Source organism: Trachinotus anak, unplaced genomic scaffold, assembly GCF_046630095.1.
Source record: "Trachinotus anak isolate AG129_WGS33_773 ecotype Australia unplaced genomic scaffold, CSIRO_AGI_Tana_v1 ptg000026l, whole genome shotgun sequence".
In the NCBI taxonomy this organism is placed as follows: domain Eukaryota; kingdom Metazoa; phylum Chordata; class Actinopteri; order Carangiformes; family Carangidae; genus Trachinotus; species Trachinotus anak.
Window position 1 is genome coordinate 9,574,172 of NW_027273877.1, and position 26,749 is coordinate 9,600,920.

The 26,749-nt window shown below is 41.8% G+C and overlaps 1 protein-coding gene across 6 annotated transcripts in view; it reads left to right on the forward strand.

Moving 5' to 3' along the window:
- dock9b (dedicator of cytokinesis 9b) overlaps positions 1 to 26,749 on the forward strand; it is a 61,228-nt gene that overhangs the window by 3,065 nt on the left and 31,414 nt on the right. For 2 of the 6 annotated variants that reach the window (XM_071464598.1, XM_071464601.1), the window contains exons 1-4: positions 7,313 to 7,926; positions 17,284 to 17,400; positions 22,430 to 22,519; positions 25,283 to 25,365. In XM_071464598.1, the coding sequence (XP_071320699.1) occupies positions 7,765 to 7,926; positions 17,284 to 17,400; positions 22,430 to 22,519; positions 25,283 to 25,365 (452 nt within the window). In that variant the 5' untranslated portion in view covers positions 7,313 to 7,764. Of the gene's footprint in view, positions 1 to 7,312; positions 7,927 to 14,834; positions 15,171 to 17,283; positions 17,401 to 22,429; positions 22,520 to 25,282; positions 25,366 to 26,749 lie in introns of those variants that run through there. The other 4 variants (XM_071464599.1, XM_071464604.1, XM_071464600.1 and 1 more) reach the window with 2 other exon arrangements.

The window sequence follows — 26,749 nt, forward strand, 5'->3', positions numbered from 1 at the left end:
TGGCACATCTGAGAAAAATGTGCCTCTCTTGTCCCTCTATTTTTGACTGTGTGCTTCTGGTGCAGCTGTTTCCCCCTGCCCATTTGATATGGTGCTGACATGCTGGTATGGTAAAAGCAAATATATACTGTATAGTATAGCGGACATCAAAGAATTTTCCTCGACAACTCAAGTTCCACCCAGAAAGAAGCAGGCTTGCTGGCCTAACTGGCATGATGCAAACGTATCAAAGTGATTTTTGAGGTTTAAACCGAAAGGACGCAGGAATGAGGATGCAGGAAGTAGTTTGTAAATGGACCACAGGTGTTAAATATCATGAATGCACCGCTTCCTGGCACACGTGGAACACATTCCATTATTTAGTTTTAATCTTCATCTCTGCACATAGCAATTATGTCATAGTAGCCTATTAATTCTGTCTTAGTCCACAGTGTGTGGAGTGGCATAATGGATGTCAGATCAGATCTCTGGGCTGTGTTTAATAATGGATGAGATGATGGTAAGTGTCCTGGCTATTTTTAAACGCGCCCCCTTTCTCCTCTCTGACTCGATGTCACACTAAGTACCCAGGAGACCATCAATTATGAATATCTGCATATGTGATAAATCATGTAGATCCAAGTCCAGCCCGGGGACCAGGCAGGGGGGGCTGGTGTGACCGGCTGACAGCTATACCTTAGTAAACAAAGAGGAGGCCAAGCGGTAGAGCAGTAAAGACAGCCCCTGCTGTTTTGATAAGCACTTCCAACTGCTGGAAGTGCTTACTTAGACTGTTTCTGCCGTCTCCTGCCTCGCTGGATTGAGGGTCACGTTTCCTCACGTGCACACATATATTTGCTATAGAAAAAATGCATCCAAACACCCAAATCCTGTCTTTGTCTTGTTATGTTTTTGGGTTGTTTGCCAACTCTTTTTTTTTTTCTTCCATCTTTCTCTCTACTTCTGTACATTATTTCCCTCTAAATTAGACACTGGGCATGAGAAACAGTAACCTCATAACATGCATCCCAAGACCTTAATACCACCTCCCATTTATAGTGGTTCAAACTGTGGAACTCCACTTAAGAGTGGATTTGGTCTGATTAGACCATAAAAAAAAAACCTGGCAGAGATAATCTGCAGATTTTCACATGCTTTAGCACTGCTGACCTATATCTGTGTCATGATACAGCAGCTGCGATGAAGCGGGGCATTTGGTTTGTGGCTGACTTCCGAGTCACTGCTGCTAATAGCTGAGGCTGGAGCTCTCCTGGCCATGTGGTTTCCATGCCTTCTTTATTTAGGCTACCTCACGCTTCTGTGCTGTTACCACCCGAGGCCAGTCTGGCGCGCGTGTGTTTGTGTACGTAGAGTGTCATCTGTCCGCCCTTGAGCCCCAAACTTCATTCCTCCTTTACGGATAACAGAGAACAGCATCGCTAGAATACAAAAATCCCTATTTTCATGACATGGTTTTGACGTGTTGCCAGTTTCCACTAAATTCACCAAACAGGGCTGTCATCATTCTTTACAGCCCGCAGGCTCACAAATGAAGAAGTCTGTTCTTGTTTGAGTACCACAGCATTTTAATTGGATAGTTACTGCGTGTTTTTTTTTTTTTTTTTCTCTCTGCTACATGGCCCGCAGTGTTGATTCAAGCGAGGGTGTGAGGGAGATTTCAGCTTATTGCAACATCTTCAGTGTTTTTAGGCTACTTTGTTGTTTATGGGAGGAATCTGCCTTGGGTTCAGCATTACATTCAGTAGTAAGTAAGTAGGAAGATTGGTAGTGAAGTTTCACAAACTTAAACTGCGATCCCAACAGATTTCTGTTAATTACTGCAAAAAAAAAAAAACAAACTCAAGACATGATCAATACTATACATAAATGACTGAACGAATCAAATTCTCAGGGAAAGATGTGGCTGGCAAATTAAATCATATTCATAAAATACTTAGACTAACGTAAAAGTAAAAGACTCACAATACAATGTATTAGAGTTGGGAAATTCATCAGTATAGTAAATTACTGTGACTTCAGGATTTAAGGACCTTGTGTCACCACCCACTCGACCAGAGGCAAGAGGCATTTCTTAACTGTATTTTAGCTGTACAAAAATGGTAGGATAGGCTGGAACCGTAAGGAAGTCGGCTAGCCTACTTTGAATGGGTAAAAATAGTGTGTAAGCATATTGTAAACACTGTACTGTCTATTGAATAGAGCAAAACATGTTTTGCATATTATTGCATAAGATTTTTAATGTTTTAAAGGGGCACTCCAGAAATTAAATTTTGCACTTGAATAAAGAGATATCTTGTTTTTACTAACTAATATTAGAGACTAGGGTCGAACTCCAAAAACGCTGGAACCTACATTTCCCATGATCAACCTATAACTTATTTTGTTAGACCAAACCAAACCAGTGGTACCTAACCTTTTCCAACTCATGGCCCATGACGCCGTAACAACACAGGGGCCCCATCAAACCTTCTCAGAGCACTTTTTATTTTAATGATAACGATCGAACATTCAGCACTGAGCTGAAGAGAAGCTCAATTTTTCTCTTTTGTTTGACGTGGAGAGATCACTTGTCGATTCACCATCTGTTTCTTGACTCTCTTTTTATTTTTCCTATTGCTACCCAGCTATTCATTTTGACAGGTTTCTTTCATCGGCTTATTTGGAGTTTCAGATATGTTATAAAACATTTAAAAACACATATCTTTTCACCCAAATTGTACTATTTTGCAGCCCCAGCCCACAGTTTGAGAACCACTGGTCAACACCTTTCAAACTCTGCTCCTGCAGTTCTTAATGCAGACTTTCTGTTCTGTTAAATGTGGTGTCTCCCTAAGCTGAAATAACCCTGATGACATCACCTCATCACTATCATCACTATGACATCATCAGGGTTACAGAGAAGACATATTACAATTGCTTTCACAGGCTGAGCTGGACCGTCCGTGATGATTAAATTGACTTTTATGTGTATAACCGGTGTCATTTATTTGAAATGGTTCTGTTTCTTTAATACAACCATAATTAACAAAACTGTTGCTATTTGAATCAGCAGTGCAGCCAGCTCTGTCTGAAGAAAATGAGCAGTGACCATAAAATTTACTCCCAGTTGACCCAATTGACACAATTGCACATCCAGTTCTCTGCTGCATGTGTAAAAATAGCCATTAGACTTTAGTGTGGAAAACATTCACGGTCCTCCTGGCTGCCTTAGCATCCTTCCCATCCATGTTAAAGTTAGGCAGAGTTAGGTAGAATTAACCAGCGGCCTAGTTAGAAAATAATATAAACAATGGCAGCGTGCCAGTTTTTCACAATCACTGGTTATTTAGCCTCGAAGACTATTGAACGCAGCCAGAACCTTGTGCCTGGGCAGAGATCTTTCTTTTAATCAGCGTGCACAAGGATCCTGTTCCAGTCTGCCAGGGTACCTGCAGGCCTTTCATGTGCTGCTCAAAACTCAAATCGCATGAGTGTAACCCAGATTCTACACCAACATTCATTACTGTTAGCCTGAATTTAGGTCCCTGATGAGAGTATTGGCACATTTGTTCCAGATGAGGAGAATTATCACAGATAAAGTGGCACTAAATATAGAAAAAGCTCAGTGAGAACACAATCTTGGGCCTCCACTTTTGAATGAGACTTGGAAAGAAGTCCTTGAACAAGGATATGACTATGAAGTTAGTTTTCATTTAACAAAAATCAAATTATCTAGAATAGATCCAACTTTAGATCCCACTTGTGACAGAATTATCTCCAGCTACTCTGATTCACATGGCCGTGCCTTGATCTGCGCAACTTCTGGGGTACAGTCCTTAAATCTTCCAGAGTCTAGGAATATTGACAATGCTGTTGCATTTTAACATGCATTGTAACAATTCATTAGAAAAACCCCAAATTCCCCTGTGAGAACAGGTGGTTGAAAAATGTCACGTTGCATTTAAGATCAGAGAAAATCTAATTTGCCAACAGAGGAAAATCTGGTAATTTTAGAAGCAATTTGAAGCCACACATCAAAAACGTCACTTATTCAGGGAAATATCTTTAGATGTATTTTTGGATTGGCACCGAAATTTGTACATTTATGGTCACCAGATGATGTATCCTGCTGGAGCTAAAGCTAATGACATTTCATCCTCACCTTTACTTACTGCTAATAAGCAAATGCATCAACTTGTTCGGGTAATCAAATTCCTTCCGTGCGCACACACATGCCTGACTATACAGACAAAAATAAAACTCAAAATAGAGGAAATCTCTCAGTCCTAGTTTTGCAAAACAAACCATAGATCCTTTTTCCATGCCCCTTACGTCAAACCGCTTCAGTGCAACCTGGCTGCCAAAGCCGTGTGTTGAATCATCGCTCTGCTTTGCATGCTATCTGGGTCACATTACAGTATGTTTTTGTCAAAAGCTTTCATGTGATTACGTGTTTCGAGCCTTTTATTATACAGGCTTGCAGTTTGCTTGGCATCATTTCTGTTTGCTCTGATTCATCTTGAAGTGGAGGGAGGGTTCCTGAGATTTATTAAAAATGATGAGGTAAGGACCATCGTCTGGCTTTTTTTCCAGTGAGTCATCAGGCTTCAGTGTTGTTGCAGTGTTCGGAGCGGCCTGTGGGAGGCAGCAGTGATGCATGTCTTCTACCTTGGCAATCTCTCTCCTAAATCTTGGAGGTACAGTAGAGACATACTGTAATCATCCTGTAGGAATCTCAACACCCCAACAAAGACCTGTGCTCTCTTAGAGCTGTGGAGATCCTTTGAGTGTGTTTCTGTGCTGTGTTTAGCTGTTGCGTGGTACTTTCACAGCCATTAGTCATGGAAGTGAGGGTTTCATTTAGTCATTCACCCTATAAATCTCTATACAAGTCTGGTTTGAGGTATTTGGGTTATGAGATGGGAAAAGCAGTGATTTATATTGGCATGATTGGTGGCTGTCCACCAAACATATCCCTCATTCACATCTTTACATAATAAAATAAGAGCTGTTGCCAGGAAACCAACCTTGAACTCTGATATTTAATTGTCTGTTTTGTTTTGGGGTTTGTTTTTTTTTTTCAAAATAAAAGACTGTGTTGTTAAGGGTTCACCACAATGAAAAGCTTTCTTTTAATCCACATTGCAAAAGCACATAAAGTTTAAGGAAAAAATGTATAATCAAAGAAGGATGTACTCCATTGTTTTGTGGATTTAAAGACGACCGTCTGAGAAGAGCGTTATGTTTGCCTTGCTGATTGAGGGCGATTTGATCTCTTCCACTTCATTCTGCTCCCTGTTTTTACAACAGCGCGTGAAAACAAGTGGCGAATGTACTTTGTGGAGTCTAAGGAAATATTTTTGGGGTTTGGTGCGATGTTGGTTTGCAGGTTGGTGTTGGTCTCCGGTTTGCAGATTTCTGTGTGAAAAGGTTATTGGGTGCATTATGGGGTGCAGTTTGGATTTCATTAGATTAATGCACGCTCTGAGGACCGGCCCTAATGTAATGGAGAAAGGAGAATGCTGCCGAAGCTTTTTGAATGGGTCTGAAAATACTGCATTGAAAGAAACAAGTTAAGTGGCCGGAGTAATTATGACTGGTATGACCAGTGGCTTATGGCTAATGTAAGCTAGTGTTAGCAAACTTCCACCTTTTGTCACTTTCTTTCCTCGACAAAAAGCCAATGGGATTTTTACATACGTGTTTTGGATTAGTGCATAAAATAAGATCTGTGATAAACAAAAGTTCATGATGACATGTTTTTTTTTTATCACTTTTGTGATTTTTTTTAAGCCTAAACCACCACTAAACTTTCAACTTATAGTTTGATTTAGCTCTGACCTCTTCTACAAAAGCCTTTACTGTTACAAAGTTAGTAATAGTTTGCAAAAGTGCAACCATCCTTTTTTAGGGAACGGAGAAGCTTAAAGAATTCTTGACTGGGATATTTACTGACCTCATAGAATAAACTGTGAAAATGTCTTGAGCTTGCGTTAACCACAGACCTTATTTCAGCCATCTAACCAAAAACCCATTCAAAAAAACCCATAGACTGTGGAGCGAGGGCTCGGAAGCGCTAAGATGCGACTAATTTCCGGGTCATTCCTGCGGTGCTCTATTTAGATTTGCATCTTTGTCCTGGTCGCCGTCCTTGTTTGTCTGTCTTTATGTTTCATGGAGGCTGGCAGAGTGACGCACTACCACAACCTCCTGCCATGGAGTCTGTCTTTGGTGTGATGGCTCTTCCCTTGGACCTTCGGCTTACACCTTGCTGCTTGGGAACACTTTTTTATAGGTGTAACAGGAGTAGGCTGCGAGAGTAAGGATGTACTTTTGTACATTTTAAAGTTGCTTTAAAGCCAGTCTGTGTGACTTTTGAAAGCTGAAATTCAGTTCAACACGTTCACGGGTTTTACAGCTAAGGACTTTGGATCTGATATGACATGTATAGCTTATGTTGACTAGTGTTATCTAACATTTCTCTAGGTATTTCTGTACTGCAGACGTTACTGAGTCAGTTCACTGATCAAATGACGCTTCTCTCTTTGTGCGAATGTTAATTAGCATAAAGTGTTATCCTGCTGTTGTCATTTCCATTATACAGTAAATGTTATAGGCTTTCTTTAAGTCAACCCTTTAGTCTTCAGTCCTAATACTATTAACATACTGATTCCACTTCACAGCCTCCTTTCACTTTCTTCTTAACATAACTCTACTTTTTACTCATTTGCCACATACACTAGGTGGATAGGTGAGTGTGTCAGCGGCTGATGAAATACTTACACCAGCTTCTGGAGAAAAGCGGAAGAAAATCCAGGGAATTGTTTGCATGCATTTAAATTAGCCTACATAAAAAAAAAAAAAGCCTGTATCCTTCAGCTAACACCTTCAGCTAGAGCGGCTGTGTGGGAAACTGTGACGTTAATTAGATGATTTGCAGAGGGCTGTCAGGTTTGTCCTGGTTGTCCTATGACGTAGCAGGCTCCTGTCGGCCCGGCAACAGAGGTCAAGAGGAGTTAAGACATTTCTTTTTTATCTTTAGTGCATGTAAATGACATCAGAAAGATGACTGCATCGCTTGTAATGTCGCTGGGAGTAGGAGAAAGAGGAAGGAGGGAAAGAGTAAAACATTGTCTGCAGCAGTCGGTTTGTGCGCGTGTGGGTGAGTCAGTGTGTGTGCGTCTTTGTTGCTAACAGTGTGCCTTTACTGTTGACAAAGCATGCAGAGTCAGAGAAATGACTGCGAGAGCGAGGGAGGGAGAGCCAGGAGGAGAAAGTGAGCGGGGGGGGGGGGGGCAGAAGTGAAAGTGACGGGCATGAGTGAGCGATAGCGAGGCTGAGAAAGGAGGGAGAGGGAGAAAAGCAGTGAGGAGGAGAGAGCATCCTTATCCCACAGCAGAAGGAAGGAGGAAGGAAGAGGAGTCAACGCCCTGCTGCGAGTGAATGAGCAGCTCAGCTTCTCTGCTTAGTGCACTCATCCCTCATCTCTCCGTTCCCCACTGAGCCGCACACAGGAGGATACGGCTCAGCGGCCCAGCGCTTGAGCTGAGATTCGCTTTCGAAGATAGTGGTTTTGTTCAAGGTGGAGTGACTGGGGATCCTCCAAACCTGACACCTCAGTCAGTTCACCTGTAAGAGGACTTTTTCTAGATGTGGAGGAGCTCAAGGTTAAGTGATCAAGTTTGGGACTACTGCACATGCCTGGAGCTGAAATTAAAGTGTTAAGAAACACTGCTCCATCACTGAGATTCCCCTGCATGGTGGCTGTGAGCGTTTGGTGGCACAATGGGATGCACCAACAGCGTGGTTCTGTTGGAGGGGCTGCGCTCCATCCTTCAGAGGAACTGTGGCTACATTAAGGGGACGATGGAGCTGGGGTCTCTGGAGGAGGAAGAGGAAACTCTGAGTCTGAGGGGATCTCAACTCTGGATTCCCACCACTGCCCTGGTAAAGCCCACTTCAAAATATAACCTCTCTGCTGTCATGTATGTGGGTAATCTCCAATCATTTTCCTCTGTTTTATACATTTTTATTTCTTTTTTTTTTTGTTAGCCAGCATGTTTTCCACATAAAATTACAGGTGAAAATGAGTTTAAATCAATAAATAAGTATATTTCAGTCTATGTATTATAAGGAGGATTTAGCCCCAGAAACACAACACCAGTCCATCCGACTGAATTTCCCCATAAATTGGCTTTAAAGCAGAATTTTCTGAAATTACTGTAACTTCTATTTTCCATATAACACAGTACGTCTTTTGTGAGAATGGAAACCAGCTGAAAAAATGAATAATTTACAGATAGGGGGGAAAGTTGTCGGATTAAACATGAGTTACTGTGCACATCAGCAGAATTTCAGCTAATAATCTTCCTAATAGACTCCCCTGAGGAACCACACGGAGAAGTTGAGGGTATGTTTCAGTGGCCCCCAATCACACAATTACTGGCGAAGCACATCAAAAGCTTAACATTTGGCTGCAAGCAAATATGAAATAAGTCTCAGGATTGTGCTGGTTTGATTTTACTGAGCAGGGAAAGTAGGATCTAGGTCTTTTAGATTCTTTTTGAGTTTTTTTTTTTTTTTTTTCCTATAGCCATGTTGTCTGACATTTGGATTTATGCACTGCTACATTAAGCTACTTTACTCAAGTTAGCTCCATTAGCCAGGAACCTGCCCTTTGTTATATCAAACAGATTTAATGGACAATCAATAGCGAGGGGGTTAAGGAGGATTGCAAGTGCAAGCTGAGTCAAGGACATTCACTAGAACCCATTATCACTTTTGGATGCAATGTTTCCTTTGCAACCATTAAGCTGTGGTTGGCCTCTCGTAACCTTTCCCAACAATTACATCTGCAGTTGCAGAGGAATATATCTGCCCAGTAAAATCCAAATTATAGTGATTCTGGAGCTGGAAAACATAGGAAGGGTCCAGGACTGAGCCTTGGTCTCACAACCAGAATGCAGACTCTGGCATCCAGTGCTTCCTAAGTATACAAAATATATGGCCACAATGTAATGTAGGCATTTATTAAGCTGGAGAGGCTAGGTTATTTTAATTTGGTCTTTTGACTTTCATCTCTTCTGTTAGCAGGGGCGTGACCTCTGTTGCAATGCTGTTGTCATCTATGAGCCTCTGAAAACCTGTTTTTATATGTTAGATCTTTTCTCTGTAACATGAAAAATTAAGCAACAGTAAAAACAACAAACAAGAAAAACACCCCCAGGTGTTATTTATTACAGGCTGGACCTGTAGTAAATTGCATTTTAAGTGCACGTGGACATCAGGGGCCGGTTGCACAAAACACCTTAAGATTAAGTGTGACACTTAAGGTTTAACTCCTCCGTAGCTGAGGGAGTTACTTAAGGTTGTTGCACAGAATCTCTTAAAAGGTTTCCTTAGTTAAGGAAAAAAGTTAAGTAAATTACATCAGTAAAATTATCTTCTTTCCATGGAGACTGTTTGTCTGCTTCCACTAGCATGTGATACCTGTTATCGCTTTTGGGAGGCCAGTAACGTTAAAGGAGTGCGCTGCTATCTCATCCTCCTGTTGTTTTGACGGGAACTTCACATTGTTCAGCAGACAGCAAGCGCTCGGTGAGTGGCCCAGCACGCCGCTGATCTGTGGACATGAAATACCTCGACTGTAACTGACTGGAAAGATCCGTGGGATGAAACTGTGGAGCAATCATTACTAACGAAGGAGGTGGAAAAAGCGCAGCAGTGGAAAGTGGAGGGATCCAACGCTAGACAGTTGGACAAATCATAAACTGACTGTCAAATCTGTAATCAGTTCCTCATTGTTAAGTGTCCATTGGGTTCTCCCACTTTTCTTGGGATGCGTTCATTTTCTTGACTTTTTATACCATTAACTTGGTCATGTTGTGGTTAAGAAAGGGTCAGAGGTACCTTTAATATTTTCCCTTGGTTTGGTTGCTAAGGTCTTTTGACTTAAAGTGATCCCTTAAGATCAGGAGGAAAACCTTAAATACTAAAGTAAACATTTCAAGGAAACCTTAAAAAGACTGGGTGTTTTGTGCAACCATTTTTATTTCATAGAAACCTTAATGCAGACTTAAACGAAAATCTAAACTTGAGGTGTTTCGTGCAACTGGCCCCAGATCTTTTATGGGACAGAAAGCTGTTGTGAGATCAGATGGAAGGAGAGATATTGACAGTGTTCAAATGCTGAATTTGATAGATCCAGGCTGCCAGTCACTTATAGCACTTTAATTTTTAGTTTTCCTGTAATGTTTTCATGATTTACTGACCAATTTGTTACATATACACTATTCAATATTGTATACTGGATAGTAGGTGCGAAACACTTTCAGAAGTCCTGCTACAATGAGACAAACTTCTAGTATTCTGGTCACAAACTGTGGATCATCTCTTTGTCAAACAGACAGGAGACTGGATGGGAGTGAATTCATGTTTTATATCCACATTTAATCCCGCTCAGGATGTTTCTGCACTTCGGCCGATGTTTGCTGCGCAGTCGTGAGCCGAGCTCTCAGCACCTCTGAGTGCTCTGACATCATACAGACTGAGGAAACTCCCCTTTCCTGTATCATATTTAACTTGTCCCATATGTTTTTCCATGTACTACCTGTAGGAAAAGTAATATAATGTCGACTGTAAACCAGACTACCGATCTGCTCTTTGATGAAAGGACATTTTGGATTTTTAGTTTGGGTGAGAGACAATGGCTCGTGGCATGTAAGCAAGTTTTAGGTCTGGGAGCCAACTTGCATATGATTACTGCGTCTGTGTGCGTAGCATTTTTGTGTGGCGTTTCACTTTTTTTCACTTCAGGCAACACCCTGACACTTTCCCTCTCCAGGGCGCCTGCTGTAACGGTCGGCTCCCAAACATTACGTCAACCAGGCCTTATGCAATTCTCCACAGACTTGTGTGATGCTCTGCGTTTATATATATGTATCTATGTGTGTGTGTGTGTTCCTCTTGGGAAGGGTGTGGAAGGCTCACATGTCCTAATGGGTCCAAGCTGTGTAAAAACACAGCTTGAACCCATTAAGACTCCTCATCCCTCACTCTCTCTCTCTGCAACAATAATTTTTTTTACGTCAAACTCTTACGCAGCAGGCCTTGTGAACTAATTTGCACTCCCATCACCCACCACACACACATTCAGACACAAGTTCACGCATCCTCGTGGTACTGCTGGCATGTTACCAGCGATAGCTCCAGGAAGCGTGATGGCGTGAGAGCGCTCCAGAGATGTGGGTGAATGAAGCGGGATGACCTCAGAGCAGCCGGGGCCTTTGACAAGAGGCTGATTATCATGCTGAGCTGGTGACGCTGTCACTGAGGCCTCCGCAGGACGACGGGGACACAGTACAGTCAGCAGTCCAGTAGAGACCGAGGCCAGGGGAAAGTCAAGTCAGAGACCTGTGCAGGATTTACTTTACTTTACTTCAGCCCAAAATATCCTTTACAACACACATTGAGTTTTGCCATTTAGTTTCATCTTTTCCAAGTGTTGTTCAAGTTATTAAGCCTGCGAAAAGACGCATTAACCAACCAGCTTGAGCATCAGAATCTAATTGTTTTATAGCAAAACAATGTTTACCACCAGCATCTCCAATATAATATCTATTTGAGATAGATTATCCCACCTGTGATAAAGATAATTCAGCAGAGGCAGGGCTATATAGACCCCCATCACACAAGCAAATTGCACCAAAGGGATATGAAATAAAAATTGGTAGCCAATTAAAAGCTGGGTCCGGGAGAATGATCGACACATAAACTCCTGGTGGCTGTCATAAAATGTTCATGCCAGTGAAGCATAATGTACATTTCAACCGCTTTGATTTAATAAATTCAACAAAATAATCTTGCTATTTTCAACACTTTGTTGGCACAACAGTGGCCCTAGCCGTGGGCTTAGGACTACGCCTCTTGTTATGGGCAGTCACCCAGCAACCCTGGGTTAGAGAAGGAGCTATGCTGGGTTGGCTCATGCCGGCTACTGGACTTCCATTACAGCAAATAAACTACATTTATCACATGTACCATTATAGCTAAGGGAGGCAGAGGAATAACCAAGACACAGCGAGCAAAACTAGGACTAAGGGAGTGGGAGGGAGAGAGACAGACGTCATATGTAACTGCTCTGCTAAAGAAACTAGCAGATCTGAATAGCATGTAAACAGTAGAAATAAGGGGTTTCTGTCCACTGAAATGCTAGGGGGCTTTTAATTTGAAATGAGCTATAGTAACAGGGCAAATGGGAGTGAATAAAAATGAAGCTTCATACTGAAATACCGGTATGACCAATTGTATATATCAATGCCTCAAATAAAGGCCTATTACCTTCAGCAGCTGAGGTAAATATAGGCTCAATAGTTAAAAACTGTTGTGGATTTGCTGCAAATGCCCCTGATGATGTAATAGAAAATTATGGTGCCAAACTATTTCTATTTTTGAAAGAGCAATTAGATTTGCAGGTATTTGGCCATAAACTGAAGCAGACAAATTATTATGACGTAATACATTCCTGAAAAGTTAAGGGATCGCCACAGCTGTTACAGTTCATTCTGAAGGGAACAGGAATAAGTTTGTCAGTTTTAATGGCACTCAGTAGTAGTTACAGCAATAGTTGAGAAATTTCACCCCAAACCTAAACCTTGTGGTGCCTCTAGAGGAAAAGTCAGGGTTTCACCAAAGTTGGTCTGAGAACCATTAATGTCTGGACAAAATCCCATGACAATCCATACAATAATTGTTGAGATATTTCAGTCTGGACCAAAGGTGTCAGGTTTGAGCAACTCAGTCGATAATGGCAGGTAAAACAGTCTTTACTGAAATGTTCAAAAATGATAATTAGTGACTACGAAAACATAGAACTGGCAGAAACACTAGATGGAACGTGAAACCATAACATCCCTTCTCTAAAGGCACGCTAATGAAAGTAATCATTAGTGGCTGCCCTATTGTATTAGATACTGTACTTTATCATGCTCCAGTCATGATGGTCATTCCTGTGGCTTTTTCCACCTCGCCTCATCTCACAGTTGCCATGTTGGTTAAGTGGAACGCCCTTATTTTACAGCCTCTGTGCAGTTTCCTGTCTTTTTTTTTTTTTTAAATAGGTTATTTCTCTGGATGGTACATATCAGCAAGTCCCTTTGAAGAAAGTACTGTTAAAACAAGTTATGCAAATTGTGCACAGTGCCTCACACATCAGAGAAGCCTGCAGTACAAAGAGTGAAACTCACACACGTGCACGCGTACCCGTGCCCGCCTCTGTGCCACATTTTGCTAGGAGCAGTGACGCTGAAACTGCAACAGAGAGACGATGGCCTTTGAAGTCATCCCGACCTGTGACATGTCAGCCCCCTCTTCCCTCCCTACTCTGAGTGCACAAGAGAGCCCCTAACTTCCCAGCCCAGAGACATAATTGGATGAGTTATTAATCATGCTTGTTGAGTCAGAAAGATTCAGTGGCTTGTAAACATCAGTGTGGTTTGGGAGTTGTGTAATGCAGCTTAAGAGAGAAAGAAAATATCGTCAGTATACAGGGATTAGCATAAATTTACCCACAATAATTCCTCATTGAAAACTTTAAATGTCATCACTCTGAAACACACACTCCGGCCAAGCCAAGGTGCCTCTGTTGTTCAAACATTAAAGGCCAGTGATTCTCCTCAGAAGGAATGCTGACTGGACGGAGACACAAGGGGCAACTCAGACTGTTTCTGAAGCAGCAGGAGTGTGTGTTAGTGTGTGTTGCGAGCCGGATAAGGGGGAAGTGTGTTTTAACAGACCCTGCTGTGGGTGCCTGCTGCAGCGGATACGACGCGGGAACAGTTCAAAGCAGAGCGAAATATCAGCGGGGACTGGAACTTTATCAACACAGATTGAGTGTCTGAATACTGTTACTGAGGCTGCTAACAGTTATTTTTAGATATTTCAGCTGTAATGCAGTTTGGGGATCCAACGTAGGATCCATCTGACAATCAAAACTGATACTAGAGAAGAACCTAGACCAGCTTTTATGTGCATAAAGAATTAAGGGTCTCATTTTGTATAAAGTGAGATTTCCATGTCTTTTTTGATTATAGATCAGGTCTAGGTTCTGTATTAATACTGTGAAAGTATCATAGTCTCAGTCCACAAAGAAATGCACACAGCTTGTATTCAGAAACTGAGCCTTAAAAAGAGCCGTCAGGACTTCTGTAACTTTGTGATGTCACAACAAAGCAGTCACTGCCTTCAGCCATTCAACAAGCCTGGCTCACATTGACCCACCATTCAACCTCGCAGGATTTGGTTTCTCTGAGTGTTAACCTGAAATCTGCTATATTTTCATCCACTCACTCAGATAACAGTCAGTCAATCAGAAGAGAGGCTCAGACCCTCTCTTCTTATGGAAATCAACACTTCAAATGCAACATGGGAAAAGTGTGAAATATGGGACCTTAAATACTTTCATGCAGTATATAACAAATGCAAACTGTTGATCAATTCACCAGATTCACCAAAGTTTTCATAGTTTTATCAAGTCTTTTGAAAAACATGAGGAATTGCAGCCTGGGTAATGGGTGATACTTTTCAGTGACAGTAAACTATGATCAGGACAAAGCATTGAAAATGTGTGAGAAAACCTATTGTCTAACACTTCATGTTTTCAGCTCACACACAACAGGCAGGTGGAGCAGGCAGAGGACAACATGATCTCTGGGCCTCTTCTAAGCTTTTAATGGGGGTGTGGTCGATTTCTCCTCCACTCCTGCTCTCACAAATCACATACTGTACATACAAACACACACACACACACACACACACACACACACACACACACATATCCACCCATACAGCTGCACAGCTGTGAGGGTGGGAGGGGCCCTTTTCTTCTGATGAGAGGCAGAGAGGGAGAGGGAGAGGGAGGCTGGGCTATTGTGATTGAGTAAAGAGGGAATCTCACTGGACGTCGGCAAAGCTCTCACAACCAGCAACAGACTGCAGGCAACTTTACGCCATGGCAGCGTGTGTGCAGTGAGTCTCAACACCTGGTTTTAGGCTACACAGAGACAGGAGCGACCACCATGCAGGGCCGGGCAGGCAAAGCCCCCAAAAGGGAGATGGTGATAGAGTCCCCACAGCAGTACAAGAGCCTGGCTGAGATTGAGGCAGAGGTGGAGGCTGGGTCACAGGTGGCAGCGGTAAGTCTGTGCTGTGCCATCTTTTAAATAGAAGTAAATCAAAGTTTTTCGAAAATCCACTCCCTCTTTCGGGAGTTTCTTGCTAAATAGATCGAATGTGATCTGATTGTTTAAACAAGCTTTTTTTTTTTTTTTTTTAATCTCTTAAATTCCCTTTCAAGAGTAGCTTTGAAGATTTTTGAAAGGGGTTGGACGGAAATGGGAAATGGCAGCTTCAGGGTGCACCTCTCCAGGGGGTTGGATGTTGATCTTTTTTTAGGAAATGGAGCACTTGTGGCTCCCTTTGTTCATTGATCGGTCCTGGGCTCAGAGTCAGGGACTTTGACAAGTTGGCTGCAGAGTTGGTACAGTGATAAAGATTAGAGGTTCACCAGTGGTTCAAAGCGCCATAATTTCTTTTATCACTCTATTAATATTTCTATTCAAAGACGTAGGACTGGCATTTGGAAACTAAAGAATTTGCTATTTTACTATTTTTGCAAAATTTGCATTTTGATCAGCAAATCAAGATTAAAAATCATAGTTCACTGGTTATTTTTAAACTAGTAAACAGTGTTTGACCTTAGAGAGCTAAACAACAATCACATCTCAACAATCTTGATCATCACTGGCTCTCTAATGTATTCATGTGAGATAATTACTGGTAAGTCACACAGTTCACAGCTGCTTGTTGTTATCTTCTGTCTGAATGGCAATCATCCATCTGGAAATTAGAGCAGACGCTTTTCTGCTTATCAGATGATCTTTTACATTCGAAGGCCTGAGAGATACGCTGGGATATTTTCATTACGTCATCAGGAGGATTGGTCGGACGAATCAAAATGTAAATTTATGGTCAGACGACTGTTTAATTGGCCTCAGCTTGTTATGTGTTTCTTGGAGACGGTCCAGGAGGCTAATCCAAATAATCTGGATCGCGTTCATGCCTAATGGCCACATCAGGCAAGAAGAGTACAGCAACTAAAAAATTTATAGAGACATGTACAAGTCCATTTTATTTATTTTTTGTCTGGTAAAGCTACAGCACAGGCGACTTTGTATATATATTTTGGCTCTGGGTGACGGCACTGTCAGTCAATCTACCTCTTTGATCCAGACAGAAAGCAAACTACTGCTACTGAAATGTACAGAAATTCATGGTCACCAGAAAATGAACTTTATAGACTTTGCTGATCCTTTAACTTTCTATCAAAGGTAAAAAAAAAATTCACTTATCTGGTGAAATATCTCAATATCTGCTTGCAGAAACTGTATGTAACTGTGTGTATTCATGGTCCTCAGAGGATGAATCCAATTTGTCCAATGCTAATACTAATAGCATTCCCGTCAATCTCAGCTTTACTTTGTGATATAACGAAGTGTCCGCGTTTTGAAGCATTTAAAAACTAAAACTCTCTCTTGGTTCAACTTTAAAACAGATCAAAGCTTTGTTTACTTAAGTCGCACATGTGTGTCATATGTGAAGATCTATTTTCTGATATTACAGTCAGGCCCTCTGAGGGAGGGCAAGCTGGTGGATCCCTTTGGGTCTCTACTGTGGAATGTGAGAGCTGATGTCTTCAGTGTCAGAGGAGCTCAGCTATCTTACTGTCAAGCATTTAAGCTTACAGAGCCCTCTCAGTTATAAGGATTTACTTTGGAATGAAGACTATATATCCTCCTGCAGTGGGTATTGATATTGATATTAGGAGGTGATGCCCATTCTTAGGAATTCTCAGAGCCGCAGGCACCACTATTGACAATCTAGTCCAGGTTGCGCATGTGAGATCATGACACAGTGACTGGTACAGCGACACACACATACTCATCCATCCCTGGCCTCTCTCGTCTGGTGTCTCCTTCTCTCTTAACCCACATTCATCTCTGTCTCTGTGCCAGTTCCCGCTGCTGTAGATGTCAGCCAGTTACTCTGTGAAAGGACAATGGCAACTTGTTGTCCAGACAAAATGAACACGCCAGATTTCCCTCTGTGACAACCCATGCAATGACACCCTTATTATTTGTACAGCTATGTGTAAAAAAAAAAAAATAATTGAAAGACTCCAGCTTTGTTATAAATTACCCAACAACATGTAAAGGAAAGCTGGACTGACTCTGTCGTATGCTCATTTAGGTAAAGCCGAAGATCATAGAGCCTCTGGACTATGAGAATGTGCTTCTGCAGAGGAAGACCCAGATCATCAGTGATGTTCTTCGGGACATGCTACAGTTCCCCACCGACGACTTCCAGGTGAGACATGGAGAGAGTTATTGAGCCTTGTATGTAATTTTTTGTTTAGCTTTCCCCCTCTCATAGGTCAAACTCAGTGGAAGAGAAACGACCTTGAATCTGGTGTTGATCAAGGCTGCGTCCACGCTAATGCAGAAGTTTGAAAGCACTGTTAAACTTTTAGAAAATTATTTTCCATCCCCATTGAAATGTGCATTTTCATATTTAATTAGTTAAAAACTATCAAGTAGTTACTACTAACTGTAGTTGCATTACACTGGTTGCTAATTGCTAGTTGATAGCACTAACTGGTAGCAATTTGCAAAAGCCTTTAATAGCTAATATATTTTTTATGTCTTAATAGTGCAACCCAACTGAATAAATCATTACTATCAAGTAGTTACGAAGAACTGCGGAGGGACCTCACACAAAATTAATGATGGATCAACAAATAGCTGTTGCAACCCAGTGCAGTTCATGGACACACTAGAAAGTCTTTTAGGAGTCCTTCATGCTGTGTAAGCTGGTTAAGTTCTACTTCACTGCATTTGACTGGTGTCTTTTAAGGAAATCAGGTCCAGCATAGCATAGCAGATCAGCATATAGGCAAATTATGATATCATCTGGGGAAACCATGTGTGAAATTGGTTGTACATGCACTGCATGTAATCGTTGGCTCAAGGTCTTACAAACATTTACACGCTCTGCAGATCTTTTGCTTGTGTTCAGAGGAGCTCAAAGACCGTTTCAACATTACATCACCGCAGTGCTGAGAATGGGTCTGAGCGGGGTCCACTCCCAGTTTGAGAGAGAAAGAGAAAACACGAGGAGGCTCATGCTCCAATGTTCCTTAACTCTGGAACTCTTTTGAAAAAAATCAATCAGAAGCAATCACACTTGATTACTTCCTACTAATGAGACTGTGTGTATCCGTAGACTGACATATCATTATTCCTCTCCAAAAACTAGACCAAAAGAGTTGCACTGGATGACATGTTCCTTCATTATGATGAACATGGGCACTGGGGTTCATTTTGACTAAATCCCACATCAACCATCCTCCTTTTGTAAAAGTTCACTAGAGCATCAAATGTGTATTAATCTGCAGCTAAAAATAGTCCCCAGCAAATGCACTATTTCCACCTATTTGAGTAACGTGCTAAAAAGCTACAGGTGCCCGGCTGTCTTCGGAAATGACTGACTCTTTTATAAGCTATGTATTTGTTGTGTTAAGACCTTCTCCTTTCTGGCTTTATGTGGTATGTGGTGGGAAATCTACAACCTACAGTCTGTTTTCAGACCATTTCACAATCAGTAGATGATGAGTGGTTTTCATTACAAGGCCGTCTACAGTGCACAGCCATTAGTGACTGCCCAAGACGCTCTGTGTGTGTGTGTGTGTGTGTGTGTGTGTCTGGTCCAACCCAGTCCGTCCATCTGTCTAACCTGCCATATGTTTTACATCACTGGGCTGGGCCGAGGAGAGCAGGGGGGAGCCGGCCAGACATGTGGGTCTAGCATGTGCACGTGCTGCACAGATTAACACACAAATGGATGCGCACACATGCACACGGTAATGGGGCATGCAAAAGAGAGCATGATGGAAGGAGGTAAAATGAGGTGAAGTGTTGAGTTATGGATTATCTTTCCCTTCATGCAGTATAGTACAGATACAGACCCATCCTTTGATAGAGTTTGAATTAAGTGCTTTAATGTAGCTCCTAACCACCCAAGTATAAAGTTTTAATTTAAAGCAGGCTATTGTGGTCAGGTTAGAATGAAATGAATCTTCAGGTCAGCCAGAGTCTTCAAAGTTTTGACACAGCACACATGTAACCATATGGGCTCACAAAACAGTCACTCTGCAGTCACTTTCATCTCTCAAAGTAGAAAGACTTCAGAAGACACGTCTCCCTCCTCCTGTCCCTATCTTCTCTGCCCGCATATCTCCATGTTAGAAAACTGAATCCCTATCAGGCATCACCCGGCCTCCCCTGCAGCACCACTGTTGCTGGGAACACGCTCCTCTGGCCCAGTGGAAGCCGTCAAAGCCCAAAGTTTAACGGCTGTGAAAGGAATGCTGTTAATTGGCAGCCAGCAGTTCTTCCTCGCGGTTTTTTGACAGCTACACGCTTCGGTCAAAGTGGCCCTTGAGTGGCTGGTCGAACGGACGGGCTTTGCGTGTTGGATTGTTTGTTTTGAGTGAATTGGTGAAAAAGCAGACAGAGAAATGGACTCTAGAACTTGTGCTAGTGCAGCTGAAGTGCCTGTGAAGTGTCATACTGTGTTACAGTGGGTTATGCGAATTGGTCGTTCGCCCATGAATGAAATGCTGCCATTATCTAATCATTCTTGAGTTTTATGGTCACAGATCACAGGGAAACTTAGCCCCTGCAGTTTTATCTTATCCTGTCCACATGACATTGACGGTAAAGCAGTAGCTTGACATTTTGGGAAGTATTCTCTTTCATGCCTGGAGCTTGATTAGAAGATAAAAACTGGAGTATATCTGTATGCTAAACACAGCATGAAACAAGAGCCAGTAAGCTGGTCATCAAGTGTAGATGTATCAGAGTAGATGTCCTGCTAATATCATCACTCACATGATTATTGCAATTGTGAAGCAATCTCCGACACAGTGATTCACTGCTTTGAAATACCACCACAAGCCTCAAAGCTCTGGTATCATACATAAAATCACTATTGTTTCCCAAAATATGGAACTACTCTTTCAAGCAAAGTTAAAATTCTAATATATGGAAGAATTTGCTTTGGTTCTTTTGAGTTGCTCAGAGAAAAAGAAAAAAAAACCAACCAACCACTTCTGAGAATCTTCTGCAGCCTATCCCCCTACTCCAGTCCTAATTCTTCCCCTCTGTTAGCCTTATTAGACGGACACAGCCAAAAGAGAGGAGAGCGAGGATCCATAACTGGGAAGCGAAAGGCACCTCGGGGCATCAAGACTGTTGGGCTGGCAAGTCTTCTAAGCTACTGGACGCTGCAGCCGTCATTGCTCCCACTTAGTGTTCTGCTTTTCTACTCAAGCCACAAAGATGAGTGGGACACAGTGGCACAATGACCTAGTTTTGTCATAAGTCTCCTATTCTTACACTGGGAAATATATACAGTTATCAAACCCCTGCCCTAATTTGTCCAGTTCACTCTTGCAGTAGCCATCAAAGACGTGTCAGTAGCCCACACTGAGCTCAGTTTAATCAGTCCTATCTAATCTGTACACAGTTCAAATAAAGTTCTTTCAAGTACTATAATTCTCTGGTGGTGATGATAAGTTAAAACATCTTAAAGTGAGGAAAAATCAGTCATTCAGGTCAATGATGCAGTGGTTTGGCTACAATAGACTTGAGCTGCTTGGAAAAGCTTTCAAATCTTTGTTGTAGCTGTGTAAGAGGGAAAACAAAAAAAAAAAAAAAAAACAAAGCCTAATAAAGTGAATAATCTAACATTTTGGGAACATGTTTATTTAAGTTGATGAGAAGATTGATATCATTCTGTCAGTGTCACCCACGGATGGTTTGAAACTGTCCTGAACCACTGTTGGGCAATTCTTCCTTTAAAGTTTAGTGAGTCACACACATACCTTGTGTAGTTTTGTTTGAGTTGAAGATGCAACTGAAGCAAGCATACGTACTGTATAATAAAACACCTAGATTTGGACAACACGTCCATAAATATGCACAGATAAAATTAGAAACAGCATGCCTGCATAGGAAGCGTAGAGTGAGCCGAGCAGCAGCAGCAGCTCCAATGCTCCGTCTGTGCCTGCACAGCATGCGTCCAAGCACAGTATCGAGTTGTAGGTCACTCATGTTTTGGAATTGTACTTGTGCCTGTAAAATGGGAACCTGAAGTGCCAGATGGTTTGTTACACAGAGCCATCTGTGAAGGCTTCGTTGGAAAAGCGCAGGCACTTTTAAAATAATACTTGGAAGGTGACTGGATGAACCACCTGTCTATCACTGTCTATGTCTCTTGCTTTTCACTGACAGCACAAACATCAGGATTTTGTTGGCGTTTGAAAAAGTTAGAATCTGAATTCACATCCAGGTCAAATCATTATTGAAAATATAATTTATATAAATTAATTATTGGCTTAATGCGCTCCGAGCTGTGATGTCTCTCAGCACAAACACTGTAAACAGACCTGTCACCTGCCCAGCACAGTGCTGTTAAACCAGAACCACTGTGCCTACACTGTGCTCGTGGATGAAACAGTGAGCTGCAGCCCTGAAATAAGTTTCAAAAACACACAATCACCGATCGAAGCGTCTCATACTGAGGCTCCAGGAGCACCAACCAAAGGATGAGATGCTACGGATCTGTTACACCAGTCCGCACTAGTCCGGGGCTAGTAGCTCACTGTTTCTCCCCTGCATCTGTAACTGCATGTGATGACATTGGTCCCTGCACTTGTGTGTCCTCTCAGGCAAACTCGGCTGGCAGTGGTTTACCCCTGTTCAAAAAACCTGCTTATGCTCAATAATTTTGGTGTAAAAAGAATATAAGATACTGCCAGTAGTTCCTCCCATAGGATGCTGACTGGTCCGAACCACTGTGGTTGGGCAACAAGCGAATAGCTTGGAGCCTGGCAAGATGGATTTGTGAGAAATCCAAGGTTAATAAAAGACAGGGAAATAGACTTAAAGCATAAATATTCACGTTTATGGGCGTATAGCACAAGTAAAACACAACCCATAATCATGGCCTGTGTTTCTGTTCGGTCAGATGTGTGTGAGACGACGATGCTGTCTTTGTAGACATACCTTTAAGATTGCTCTAATTTGAAGACCAGACTCCGCCAATAGTTTTTGGATCTCTTAAACTTTGTTTACTTCCTATTCCAGCAGTTCCTAATATTATCCAACAAGATTTATTATCCTCCACTTTGAAAATTGGTTCAAAATGTCAGTCAACTCGCTAAATGCAATGGGGTTCCCAAGTCTGAAACCCGATGATGAATGAGGATGAACGCGCTGTGCCAATCTCCTCTATCAGTCTGTTTTTCATGCCTACTTTCCATCTCTCTCCTCAGATCTCCACCCTGCGGCGCCAGGGCAGGACCCTGTTCTCCACCGTGCCAGAGACTGCTGAGAAAGAAGCTGACTCGCTGTTTGTCCAAGAGGTAAAACTAATACATACCTGGACATAAGCCTGCTTTGTTCATTATTTATCAGTCAGCCTTGGCCAAAGCCTCAACCTCTCTGCTGTGACCAAAGGACTGCCCACTTTTTTTTTGTTCGGAGACACAGATGCTTTGCGTCCATCCAGACTCTTACACCCTGATCACCCATCAGATGCCGGAACTCTAATGTTCAGCCATGAATTCAGCCAAAGATTCATTGTAATTTGTTTGTGGTATATAGATAAAGGAGACTGATTAGATTTCAGAGAAAGATAGTGAAAAAGAAAAATGTTTGCTGACCTCTAGACGAGGGAAAACCGATACGGTGCACGTCAAAAATGTTGCTGTTGGCCTTTAAGTGAACTTCCATTTGTGTTCTCCACCCTCACATGTTTCCTGACAGAGTATTGGCCGCAGATGGAGTCCACAGTTCTTTGGTAGTTCACGTCATGTTGTTTCAGAGGAGCTGTGCGCTGGGGCTGGTTGGGGTGCGGCCTGATAGAGCCTGATAGGGGATAGTCCCCCATGGCTTCAGCCAGGAATTACATCATAACAACATCTGGAGCAGCACCCTTTACTTATACAGATGGGATGTTCTATCTCAGAATTTATTTTTCCACCTCTAAGTAACCCCTTTCCTCACTCAACATTTGTATTTTATGAATTCGTAGAATTGATGAAAACGTATCGGAATATCACGCATCAAGTGATGCAACTGGTGTTAGCTTGTTATGCTTGTGTCACATGTGGCTCCTGTTGTCTCTGTAAGAATGAATGAAGTGTTTTTACCCAAGATAATCCCTCAAAAAACACGTTGATTTGAAACCTTGTGACTAGATGTTACAAAATGTTGTGGTATTTGTCTGAGTCGCAAAATCATACAGGAAAGCTCCATTTGGACAGGATTTATTTCTCAAAGGGAGAAATAAATAGGGGAGTGTTCATATTTTTCACCCCTACGCCTCCCCACGTCCCCTGCCTGGGAAACAACAACAAGCTCCAAGCTAGCAACCTACACACTGAAAATGGCAAGCTTTGATGAGGATTTGGATGATACAATCACACATTCAACAAGTGTCTTTGCTGCTTTTTGTGGCATTTTCTTTGTGGGTAAACAGCTATTTCAATGACAGTGCTCGCCTCCTGATGTGCAAATGTCCTCCAAAACAAGTTCCACTGTGACACTATTTTGCAGGGGCACCACCGCTGCATTCTGCCAACAAGCCAGCGCATTTTTTTCCCCTTATAGTAGAATGATAATGTATGCAGCCAGACTTTTGTCCAGTGCTATCACAGCACTGTGGAGACAGGTCTGGAGAGACGTAGTCCGTATCTATATCTGCAAGCACTACAATAAAAACGTAGACTGTAAACAAACATAGTTGTAGCCTCCACGACGTCACCCATAGGTTTCTGAAGAGCGGTTTTGAAGCTGTGGGCCGTTGCCATCTTGGCAGTACCTGACTCCGCCAAACCCCTTGGCTAATCCAAAAATGGGCATAGAATTGGGGCGTGTGTGCAGCTGAACTATGTAGTACTTCAAGCCTTAATAAAATGTAAACAGTTAAGTTATATAAAAAATCACCTCCCATACAGTTGTCATAAAGGAGGGAATTAGCTATAGAGACCAAAACTGTTATTGCACCAGGCTGTAAACATGTTTATTTCTGCTGTAAAGTTGGACTTATTAACATGAGAGTCTATGGGGATTGACTCACTTTTGGAGTGTTTTTATCACTTCTGTGTTGGCTTCATTTTTCAGCCCCGGATGTTGCCATTTCAAAAAAAAACATAAGGTTACAATTTACCAAAGAAGTCATTGGACTTTGAAATGAATAAAGAATAGTAGATGGACTGCACTTTTTAGTCTTATCAACCACTCAAAGCACTTTTCAGTGGAAGCCACATTCACCTATTCACAAAGTGCTTTTTTTTTTTTCTCCACGTATAACACTTTTCTACCACACACTGATGTTACACCAGGGGCGATTTGGGGTTCAAGGACACTTAGAAAGGAAGAGCTGGGAATCGAATTGCCATCCCTCCTATTTGGTGGATGACCTGCGCTTCTTCCTGTGCCACAGCCGCCATTTATACAAACGAAAGTAACGAGATTCGACAGTGAACCGTCGTTCTCCAGAAAACTGAAGAAAGAGTGTGAGATTTTATCAAGCTTCATATTGAGCTATTACAGAACAAGCACCTGTAATTTACCAGTGGCTAACATGCCATCCAGAAATATGACTATTATTATGAGGGTGGAAGGGAAATTTTAATTATTCAGCCCCCCCTTTAATATTAATCCTGTCTGAATGCGGTGTAAGTCAAAGTGTCTAAGTGCTCTCATTTAAGACTTTAATGAAATTAGATTTTTTTTTTGTCTGCTGTGGTTTTCTCATGTGCTAAATTTGTGCCAGGATCATTCAGACAGAACTGCAGTGATGTATATGACCATGAATATTCGTGCTTGTTAATTCGGTTGGATGTAATACATTTCTGTGGCCTTAGCACCAAACTCTTGAGCATCTGCTAAAACTCCGTCAAGGCTTGAAGTCTGACCAAAAAAGCCGAATGTCAAAAGCAAATTACATCCAAGAAGATTTCTTCTTATAAAAATAGTTTTTGGATGGAATTCAAGCATACCACCACTTTTCCGAGGTCATTTTAGAAACCTGAGCTGGTCCGTGCCTGGACCATGTATATAAGCACATTTGCTCCTGTTGAAACGACTCCTCACCCCTGCTTCAATTTCTGTCTCTGCAGTGCATCAAAACCTACAAGTCCGACTGGCATGTGGTCAATTACAAGTACGAGGAGTATTCTGGAGACTTCCGTCAGCTCCCAAAGTGAGTGCACAGGAAATGTGTGTGTGTGTATGTGTGTGTATGTGTGTGTGTGTGCGCGCGCTTCAGCTGTATTGACAGGTGTTTTGAGGTGCAAACCATTTTCCTAACAGGTCCATCATCAGCCTGTCATCTCAGTGTTCACTGATTTGAGACTTTTTAAATTTCTCTCTATGCTCACTCATAGTGAAAGAGCAGTATGTTAGTACTCTACTAACACTCTACTGAGAAGCATGTGTGCAGCCAAGGTCACTGCCATGTGACAGGGTAACAGTGACTGGATATATTAGTCTATAGCAGCAGTTCTCAACCTTTTCCAACTCATTCACTTGAAAATCTCAACCCCATAACAGTATGACAGTAGGCGAAACATGTAGGAAGCTCAAATTTTCACTACGCCAAAACCCCCAGTATCAGTAGGTACATTGTTCACCAAATGTACAAAGACCAGGTATTTGGTCATTAACCAAAGTATTGGACAAATTGAATTGTCGACATCGTGGTGGTGGTGGTAGATGAAAAGTTAGTTCATCTCCAGGATGTCTCCACGCGCTGCTAATTTTAAAGTACTGAACAAGATTATTATTTGACTGTTATCTCTTTAAAATGACATAAATTAGCTTTAGTTAGGGCGTAAAAGTGCCACAAACATCAGACATCTATGACTCGTCTCGGTGTTAAAGCAGTGAATAAAACAGATTTACACCTTCCCCTCCTCCTCCTGCTCCTCTGCTTTCAACAATCTGCTCTTGTGCCAGTTGACTATAAATTCCCATAATGGTGTTAATTTGAAAAAAAAAAAAAAAAAAGTAAAAAAAAAAAAAAGATGATTAAAATGTGTTAATTTAGAAAGCACAAGCCATCTTGCTGTTTATATCACACTTCTATTCATAGCTTTGTATTTTCTCCAAGCTTTATATTTATGTTGCGTGTGTGTGTGTCTTTCTGTCTGTGTGAGGAGGTGGGGAGGTGTTTTTATTTCTTTTATACGGTAAAGCAGTCTTTGTATGAAAAGTGCTGCACAAATAAAGTCTGATTGTCTGATTGATTGATAAATGCACGTGCTTTCCAGCTAATATGTCAACTTTATTTGTATAGCGCCAATTCACAACGGAAGTTATCTCAAGGCATTTTCAAGTAGAGGAGGTCTAGACCTTCTCTTTATAGTATTATTTACAGAGACCCACCAATTCCCACCAAGAGCAAGCACTCGGCCACAGTGGCAAAGAAAAAAATATTTTTAAGAGGCAGAACCAGATGATAATGCTGTGTGCTCAGTGACACTGCCCTTTGTATACAGCCAGAGTGAATGTTTCAGCCAGAACCCTAGAAACACGGAAACCTGTGTCTCGGAGGCTCCTCACTCATCCACTACAACAATAGAAAG